The sequence below is a fragment of the Oryza glaberrima genome, chromosome 10 (genome assembly GCF_000147395.1).
Source record: "Oryza glaberrima chromosome 10, OglaRS2, whole genome shotgun sequence".
NCBI classification, from domain to species: domain Eukaryota; kingdom Viridiplantae; phylum Streptophyta; class Magnoliopsida; order Poales; family Poaceae; genus Oryza; species Oryza glaberrima.
The window spans coordinates 1,533,403-1,543,924 of NC_068335.1; the positions used below are offsets into that span (position 1 = coordinate 1,533,403).

The 10,522-nt window shown below is 45.7% G+C and overlaps 1 protein-coding gene across 1 annotated transcript; it reads left to right on the forward strand.

Annotated features, from left to right (window-relative positions):
• The first annotated feature begins 6,930 nt into the window (after positions 1–6,930).
• Positions 6,931–8,480, forward strand: LOC127753148 (U-box domain-containing protein 21-like). The gene has a single exon (XM_052278617.1). It carries the CDS (start codon positions 6,966–6,968, stop codon positions 8,352–8,354), a length of 1,389 nt encoding a protein of 462 aa, XP_052134577.1. The 5' UTR covers positions 6,931–6,965; the 3' UTR covers positions 8,355–8,480.
• Positions 8,481–10,522: the final 2,042 nt, after the last annotated feature.

Below are 10,522 nucleotides of genomic sequence, written 5' to 3' on the forward strand. Positions count from 1 at the left end.
GAAAGCACTCCTGTTTTGGGGCAATCCTGTCGAAGTCTTACTCTTAAATTGGCAGCACTCAATGATGTATATGTCTAGCTTTCTTTTGCTATGTTGAAAGCAAAACTTGGGGGACAAAATATATTCAGGCTTTAGATGTCCAATGCAGCAACAAGGATCACATTTTAATGTTGAGTGTTCACTGTCCAAGCCTGTCAACTTTCTGCCATTGCAATCTGAAACTCTTAATCTTATTTTGTCTTAAAATGACTCAATTAACTTGTTCACGTTCTCAAATGTTCATAGAAATCAGAGTATCAAATTTTGGCAGTATTTTTATCACATTCAGTATTGAATCAGAGTCCCAATTCACATCAATTTTCGGTCTCATTTCATATCTGTACAATTCCAATCCCAATTTCTCAAACAGGTGTTGTCGCCCTCATTCAGAAAGCTATGATTGTGGTGGTGGTCGCCTCCCTCCCTTGGCAGCAACAGTCGCGCCTTTCTCCCATGCTAGTGCGGCTTCTTACTGGCATTCCTCCGACGTGGGTGGTGGTACCGCTGCCGTGGAAGCCGTTGTTGTTGAGGACGCCACCGCCGTGGAAGCTCTCGCGCGGGGGAGAGGGATGGAGAGGAGGGCAGCGTCAGAGGAGTCTTCGACTCCTCGGTGGTCTGCTCCTCCCACGCCCACGCCAGGGATTGCTCTTTTTTTTTTTTGGCAAGGGCGGATTGACGAGCAGCGTGCTAGCCGCTATGTGGTTTACCTCAACTGCTGACACATGATCGATTTACCTCTTTGTAGAATTGTAGGTGGTTTTGACGGTAGTTTCGTCCTATGTGGTGTCTAAGTGGCACTTTGACTCGGTCTTCCACGTGATGTGGAGCATAGATGGCATTTTCCCAATCGGAAAGAAAATAAAAATAGGCAGGGCCCACATGTAAATCCCTCGAGGAAAAAGTAAAAACACAATGGGCCCGCATACAATCCTCTCATCCTTCCACCTCTTACCCGGCCGGCGAGATGAGACCGGAAAGGCCGCGGCAATAAGATAGAGCCGGAGGAGGGCGAGCAAAGTGTCGACGGTCCAATCTCCTCTGCATGCTCGAGCCGTGCCGTGTCCACGTTGCCTCTCCCAAGCTCGAGCATAGGAAGGGGGATATGGGCGGAGAGGAACGTGGCAGGATCAAGTCGGTAGCCGTGAGGCGAGGCGGAGAGGAACGTGGCGGGACACTGGCGGTGGCGAGGGCCGAGGGAAGGAGAAGCTCAAGCGTCAAGGGGAAGGAGCAAGCGCGGTGAGGTGAGGCGGAGAGGAAGGACGCTCCACCGAGGCACCGAGCTCGACGACGTCCCCAACCACTCGGCGTACCTGCCCCCATGGATATGGGCGAACCAGGGGTCGCTCGAGGAGGCCATTGGAGGAAATCAACAAGGGCACTGACCGCCGGTCAACTCCCTTCTCTCCACTCATACCGTACTCCTCACGCAGTTTTGGCCTTGTGTCGCGGTCGACCACATCCACCACCACGGCGTCACCTACTTTGTCACCGTCGTAGAGGGCTCGCCCGCACGACCAAATTTAGTGGCCTGCTTTGGCAGGGAGAGGGGAGGGGAGGCGACTGCTCTGAGGCTGAGCAAGACTGACTCGAGCAACGACAGCAGCAGCAGCACTACCACCACCTCGACATCCACCGCCGGCGCAGCTCCCCCTATGTCGTCATCTCCTCAAACGACGGCACTAGTGGTGCTTGCTCCAACTCCTTTAATAGCTGCTACATCACGTCGCAGCCGCAGCCACCGCCGGCAGCATACTCCCTCTTCCTTAGTCCCCTCCGTGGACCGCGACGGTCACCAACTTCCAATCCTTCTTCTTGACCTTAACAGCCAAGGTGGCCAGCGACCTCGGGGAGGGGTACCGCGCAACAAGCTTGTCCATCAAATTCCTGGTGTCCAAGTGGCGACGGCGGTGCCATCCCTGCATACGATGCCACGAGCACGCAAACAGAGGTGACGACAATGACGGAGAATGAGAAGCAGCACATGATGGCACACTTGTGTCCCTCCCGCCACCTCCCTACACCACAGCTGATGCCACAGCACCCGCTGCCTCTTCCGCTGGTGGCCACCCCAGCAGCTCCGTGTGATGCGAATGAACGAAGGAGCGACGCCCGACGTCCCTCAGACGTTGCACGCGTAACGTCAGACGATCCGCTTCCAAATATCATATGCATCACATGTCTATATCCTCCATTCTAAAAAGAATTAACTTCTAGAGTTGAATTGGATAGGCATCAGTCCACGTCTCAACTCACCCCTTGTTTTTCACGCGCATGCTTTTCAAACTACTAACGATGTATTTTTTAGGTTGCTTTAGAAAAATCATATTAATCTATTTTTTAAAAAAATATTTAATTTTTAATTAATAGTCGCTTTGTTTTATGTGTCGGTTGGATTAGTTACCAAGCCAGGGCAACAACGCAGCCTATAGTTGAACTACGTGCTTGTCATGACAAGGCCTGAAGTAGGAGGCCCAAGAGGCCGGTATTATTGGGCCTGATGGCCGAGATCCGCCCAGAGTTGGAGATCGTGTGATTGGCTGAGCTCTATAAACGAATAATTCACTTTATAGGTCCCTGACTTTGTCAAGTCTGAAAGTCACTCCTAACCGAAATACGAGATAACGAATCCCTCAATTTACAAATAGGATCACTCCTATTTATTTTAAATCCTAGACTGTATTATGCCCGGTTTTAACTGATATAACAAATTGAATCATCGTAGGACCCATATATCAGTTGTAGGTGCTTTCTTCCTCCCCTCTCTCTCTCTCCCCATGTCTTCCAGCGGGAGCTGCGGAGGGAGCAGACGAGGACGTTGAGGACGGAGGCGACGCATGAGTAGGAGCTCTCGATGCCACCTCCGCCGCTGTCGCGGCCGTGGCGACAACCGCCGGTGTCAGCCCAAACCTTGCCGGCGGTGTTGAGGCGTGGCGATGGCGGTGGCGGGTGGGCGGGGAAGCGGAGGAGGCGGTGGCGGTGGTCACTTGTGCCTGCGGTGGGGAGAGATGGATCTTGGGTGGAAGCTGCTGGGACGGAGATGGCGGCGTCATGGACTCATGGTCGTACGTCAGCGTGGGGTTGGTGAATGGCTGAATGCGAGCGCCGACATGGGCTTCTCGTGTTTGGTGGTGTCCGTCCGGCTCATCGGCGGACGAGCACGAGGCTACGGGCAGAACGGCGGCTCTGGCTTCGGCTCCACGCGGCCGCCGGCGTCGATGGGCTTCGGCGACGCCACAGGAGACATCTTGTTAGCACCATCTCCTCTCCACCACCAGCAGTGGATGATATCAGCACATATATACTCTGAGATCTGCTGGGCCTTGCACTGGCATATTGGGTACGTACGTCAACTACAGTATCTCCATTCTTTTTCTCGGATTCACGTAGCAATTTTGTAGCCCTGGTGTTCCCCATACGTGTAAAAATCTTAGAAACGCAACGCTTCCTTTTGCACTGAAACAGTAGCAATGGTATCACTTTCTAAACATATTTTCAGTTGATGTAATGAGCAAACTCAGGTGGCCTTTTTTTTTTTTTTTTTGAAAGATACTGAGGTGGCCATTAATGTTGGCATGTTGTTGATTGGCATGACGTTTTATACTGATACACGTGAAAATCAGCTGAAATTTTTGGTAACACTGTACAGGACTTACCTTGATATATTCAACTACTGCATTATATATTGCACTCTAAGTACTGGTCATCAAATTTTGGGAGTTGTCCAGGGACAATAAAATCAGCTGATGATCACGAGGGTACTTGTGATATAGTATATTGTTATTACTGTTTTTGTCTTGTAAAATTAAATCTGGGGGTCGCGTAACTTGTAAAAACTTTCACATAGGCTAGCATGCTAGTGACAAATTAGTGACAGTCATAAAGATATAAGCATTTTTTTTCTTGCACCGTTGCATAACATTTTCCTTAGGATGTTAATCTTAAGCTCTATAACTACAAGTTCATCTTCTAATCGTACAGTTGCAAATTACGGTATAACAGCACAGGAGGAGCTCCTGTTTCTTTCAAACAGAATTTGTTGATTTCGGTAAGTCAAACTTTAGTTTGGCAAGTCTGCTGGTATGATCAGCGTCTGGTCGTTGCGTAGACTTGAACTTTTGCACTCGTTTCAAGCTACAGCTCATCGTCTTTTGTGCCTAAGTCGAAATCTTTAAGAATTAAGAAACTATATATTCTCCCATAGATGTCAGATAAGAAAAAAAAAGATAAGTACTGTATTTTGTTCTGGGTCGAAACTTGCTTATAAATGAGTACGTAATTAGCACAAGGAATATAAAAAGGAGAGAATTGTTAATGAAAAAGAAATGGCACGCGTTCCACGTGCATGGCGCTTGGCCTCATCAACAAATTAACACGAGATGCGTCGTCGTCAGTTAAGAGTACTTTTGATTTTAATTTGGACGTGGTGGCATCACATAGGCACGAACGTGCCTACCTGCACTGCACTGCACTGCACACCACACATATTGTGATCATGTCATGTACTGATGACTCGCAGGTACACTCTAAAAGCTACTCATTCTGTCTTATTTTAAATATAACCATGACTTTCGTGTCCAACTTTAATTTATCGTTTTATTTAAAAACATTTTTTTAAAAAATAAAAGAACATAAATCACGCATAAAGAACTATTCATGTTTTATCATCTAATAACAAAAAATTAATTATATATAAATTTCAAATAAGACGGACGATCAAACTTAGATACGGATCAACTCATGACTGCGCTTAAAATGGGATGGAGGGAGTAGCATTTGTATGGATAACAGAATTTCTAGAATCCGAGAAAAAATGTTTAAGCAGTCATGAATCTTATCGAACTTTTTTTTTGGGTATTACACGGTGGCATGCTCCCTTGCTACTATTACTAATTTTTTTTATTGTTTGGTTCAGTTTGTCATGTTACATGCCAGATGCGTCACACTTTCATATTTTGTTAGGTTAGTGTTTGGTTCGTTATTATAAGTATGATAACTCCCATTCTACTAGCTCGTTGCTCCGCATATCATAGGTCCTTTTCAAAAAGCTTCTAGCAGCTGCAACTTCTATCACAATTTTCAATTAACATAAGTTCCTCAAACAGTTTCGATTATCGTCCATATTCTGAGAATCTATAGCTATGTATTCTGTAAAATCAACTTTGTCAGAAGCTAAGAAACTCAGCCTTTCCATATTCTCATAAGTTTGCTTCTCTCACCAACAGTTTCTCATAATCGTAAGTTTCCCTAAGCATAGCCATAGACTCATTTTATAGCTAAATATTGCTATGAGGCCATTTATTTATTGGCTACACTTTGTATGATTTGTCAGGTGGTTAGCTGGCGCATGCGCGCCGCTAGCGCGCACTCCCGCTTAACTACCTCTATTTGTTAACACTTGACAGTCATGACAGTAATTAGGAAAGATTATGAAGATTTTTCTTTTTTTGAGATTTTTTTACTAACAGATCGAAAAATTTTTAAGTTAGATTTGAAAACTTTCGATTTAAGATTTAAATTTTAAAGTCAGATTTAAATTTTAAAAAAATTTCTACTCGATATTTTAAAACTTTCAACTCAGATTCGAAAACTTTTCAACTTGAAATTTAAAAATTTTCAAGTCCAAATTTGAAAAAAAAAACTTTCAACTTGAGATTTGAAAACTTTCAACTCGAGATTCGAAAACTTTCAAGTCCAGATTTGAAAATTTTGAAAACTTTCAACTTGAGATTTGAAAATTTTTAAGTAAATATTTAAAAATTACTAGTGAATTAATCACTGGTAAAAATAGGAAACTAATCACTAGTAAACTAATTAAGAATTTTTCTCCTACCCTTGCGGCAGCGAACTGCGAAAAAAAAAAGGAAAAAAGAAGAAACGGCGGTAGCAAACTGCGCAAAAAAAAAGAAAAAAGAGAAAAGAAACGTGCGCGCGCGTGCGTAGGCTGTGTGGGCTGGAAATGCGCGCCGACAACGCGCGCGCGCGAATTAGCTTTTGGCAAGTTAGGTGGTCGTAAAAAAAGTTAGCTTCTAACCATCATACCACCCGTGTTTCCCAAAACACATTTTCCATATCTACATCTACAAGACGCTGGCTCTTAATTTTTTTTATTCTCTAATACAATGTACAATTATGGTTAGCCTGTTGTGATATTTATGTAGATATGGAAATAGTATTGGGAAAGTAGATGGAGTAGTGGTGCATTACTCGCTGTTCAAATATTTTATCCTTTTTTTTTGGTAAAAAATCTGTTTGTTGATCCCACAAACTCATTTCACATATAGGGGCATAACAACGGCTTAACAAATGCATGTATGCACAATTTAAATAATAGTTGTATTGAAAAGTAGGGATTTTTCGTACGAATCAATTCAATCCCCACGAAATTTCTCAAAATTAAATAACTCCATTAAAAAAACATTAAGAAACATTTTCGTTCTATCCGAAGCTTAGGGGTAATAGGGCCTAATATTTTCACTTATGTTTATACTTATCAGCTAAAATTTAAATTTTCAACCTTAAATTTGTAGCTGATTTTGAGGTTTTTTATCGAAGTTTATTTTTCAGCATTTGCTTTTAGATCGCTAAGAACACGTATATAAAAATTTTACTCAAAAATTACTTTTTGCTTACGAATATATCGTTTTGCTTATTGCACAAATAAGGGAAATGATGGCTCCAATATAGTTACCTACCCGAATCAGCGTAACTGCCATTAATTACCGGCCATAAAAGATAAATAATGCCATTTCTTTATCTTTCCCGCGCTTTCAAAGCTGGCCTTCTCCATTCAACGGTCAAACATTCAATTCCATTCCTTGCATGCCGTGTTGCCTTCCAACCCTATATAAAACCTCACCTCTCTTCTTCTTCCTCCATTGAATCGATCTCCTCTTCAAGCAACTCAACAATCCCTCCCCGATCCATCCATGTCGTCGTCGTCGCCGTCGCTGCTGTCTCGTCGGAGTACGGCGGAGCTGGAGCTGCCTGTCCCGCCGGAGTTCCGGTGCCCGATATCGCTAGAGCTGATGCGCGACCCCGTCGTGGGGCCAACCGGCATCACCTACGACCGTGCCGGCATCGAGGCGTGGCTGCTCGCCGCCGGAGCGGGGAAGACGGCGGCGGCGTCGTCGACGTGCCCGGTTACCAAAGGTGACCTCCGCGCCGACGACCTCGTCCCCAACCACGCCCTCCGCCGCGTCATCCAGGCGTGGTGCGTCGCCAACCGCTGCCGTGGCGTCGAGCGGATCCCCACGCCGCGGGTGCCCGTCACGCCGGCGCAGGCGGGCGAGGTGCTGGGCGAGGTCGAGGCCGCCGCGCGGGCGGGCGACGCGGCGAGGTGCGTCGCGGCGGTGCGCGAGGTGGGGCGCCTCGCGCGGGAGTCCGACCGGGACCGCCGGTGCCTCGCGTCCGCCGGCGCGGCGCGCGCGCTCGCCGCGGCGGTCGCGTCGTTCGCCGCGGCGAGTGACTCGGCGTCGGCGTCGGCGTCGTCGGTCCTGCTCGACGACGTCCTGGCGGCGCTGGTGCTCGTCATGCCGCTCGACGAGGAGGCCATCGTGGCCATCGGCTCGTCGGCCGCGTTGGTGGCGCTGCTCGCCAACGTCGCCAAGCACGGCGACCTGCAGAGGAGGCTCCAGGCGGTGGTCGTCATCAGGGAGATCGTCGCGTTGTCCTCCTGCTGCTCACGCAACGGCGGCGCCGCCACCGCCATTGATCTCAGCGACAACCTTGACGGGATCATCGAGGTGTTGGTGAACACGATCCGGGACACGATCTCCCCTCAGGCCACCAAGGCCTCCCTCGTCGCCGCGTACCACCTCGCGCTCGCCGACGGCCACGCCGCGGCGCGCCTCGCGGAGGCCGGCCTCGTGCCGTCCCTCGTCGAGCTCCTCATCGACGGCGACCGGAGCACGGCCGAGAAAGCGCTCGCCGCGCTCGACGCGACGCTGGCGTCCGAGGCCGGCAGGGCGCGCGCCCGCGCCGACGCGCTCGCCGTGCCGGTGCTCGTCAAGAAGATGTTCCGCGTGTCCGACACGGCCACCGAGCTCGTCGTCTCGGCGCTCCACCGCATCTGCAAGAAATGGCACGACGGTGATGACGACGAGGTGGGGTCGCCGGCGGCGAGGCGGAGCGCCGTCGTGGATGCGGTGCAGGTGGGCGCGTTCCAGAAGGTGATGATGCTGCTGCAGGTTGGGTGCAGGGATGCAACCAAGGAGAAGGCGACTGAGCTGCTCAAGCTGATGATCAAGTATGAAACTAGAGGAGGAGCTCACTGCATTGACGCCATGGATTTCAGAGGGCTCAAGAGGGTTTCTTGAATCTTAAAAACTAACTTGTAATTATGATAATATGACTTAGATTAGTTACATCATGAGAGGGTTTTTAGCTAGGAAATGTACAAAAGTTTTAAATCTTTTGTCTTTGTCCAGCAAATGAGTTATGGATCAAATTGGTAACTTGTGAAATTTTGATGTGCTTGAAGGTAACTTCTTGTTTGTCTGAACATATACGAGTTTCCAAATTTCATACAAGTTTGAGTTTAACATTTGTAGCGCTGTGTGAAAAAAAAACTTTGATTCCAAAATCAGTGGCCAGAGTCGAGCATGTGACTTCTTGATTTCAAAGGGACTAGGGACATCGTAGATCATAAAGATATGATACAGCTTCGCTACAAGAGTTATGATATAGCTGCCAGCTTTGAATGATTTATGCATCAATTACATATCCAAAAGTGAGCCAAAATCTTACATCAAGAATTCGTCACTTCTGAAAAATTTTGATGTGCTAGCTTGAAGTTAACTTCTTATTTGTTTAGGTAGTCTGAACAAATACGACTTTCCAAATTTCGTACAAGTTTGAGTTGAACGTTTGGAGGGATTTATGAAAAAAAAATCTTCATTATCTAAAGAACTAAAAATAAATCTTTTGATTCAAACTTAGTGGCCAGAATCGAGCAAGTCATGTGTTGATTGCCAAAAAAGTTATGATACAGCTTCTCTACAAGAGTTATGATTATCTTGCAAATTGTTCATCCAACAGTGAGCCAAAATCCTACATCAAGAATTAGGCACCGTATTATGGCTACGCTTCATGCCAGGATGCTCTAGGTTTCTTATTTTTGGCACACCAACTTCTATTGCCTAATTGCTATCAGTCTTATATTGTAGGTAACTAAACATAGAGTAAAATCAATGTCCAGTCCTTAAACTTAGATCGTGGTCACTTAGGTCTATAATCTTATAAATTACATATTTAGATATGTAATCTTGATTTACTGTATCACTAAGGTCCAAAGCACCTTTTACTAGTCTTGGGTGGCAACCATTTTGCATTTTAGCCTCACCGTGCACAACCATCTAAGCGCCGCAGACTCGTCAAAGGGTGTTTAGACCTTGGATGATACATTAAACCAATTATATACCTAAATGAGCAATTTGCAAGATTATGGACCTAAGCAGCATTCTGATCCATGTTTAAGGACGTATTTTAGTCTTAATCATATATGGGACCAAAGATATTGACATGTTGTTAGTTTCTCCTCATACATATCAACAATGATCAACAACATTTCGTCAAAGTATATTCCCATTTTTCTGCACACAGAGAGTTCAGTCTGAGTATGCTTCGAGCTCAGTCTAGTGTCCATTTGCCCATTATCACTGTGAGCTTGTGTGTTTGTCAGCTTCCTTTCCATCCTTTCAATATCTTCCATTAAACATGATCGTTCTATTGTCCATGATCTATCTTATACATTCAAAATTGTGGAATATGATAGCGATCGTTCATCGTTCAAACTATTGCACTTTGATTAATCTTTCAATCCAGACATCTAGTCAATGACAACATCATCAGGGGAACAAAATAATAATCTTAACTAGTCAGCTGAACATGATTTATCTCTTATGTTTATCTAAAGGACGGACTGTTTATTCACTCTCTGAATAATTCAATAGCTGAGTGCTGCTCCAGCCATCACCATGTTTGAATTACAAAATACTAGACAAGTTGCAGAGAACCAGACATGCATCATCCCTCTCTTCAGAATAATCCAACTTAGTAGGCTTCTATTCTAACTCGCATCGCGAAAGTGCAGCAGATGATTCAGATCATCCCAAAACTTCTGAATGATATAATTGATGCATTAGCTCACCACGAGGAAGAAAAACTCAATACAACATGAGCTGCATTTGTCTTGTCATGACAGATCAAGATCAGGATCTAGAAGCACATAATAGTAGTGGTCAAAACACTGGTGCTGCATGCTTCTGCAAAAAACCACTTGGAAAGAGCCAACAAAGCAGGATAACTGTTCTTCCTACCAATGTGGTAGGCTCAAAGCCAAATAAAGTCACAACATAACTGAATTCTTTTGACTGTAAAGCGTCTGAGTTCCAAGTTTATGTATGATATGTCGGTACTTTATATCATTTAGGAGGACAACTAAACTCTGCTTAATTCCCCTAAGAGATATATTGTTTGCTTCAAA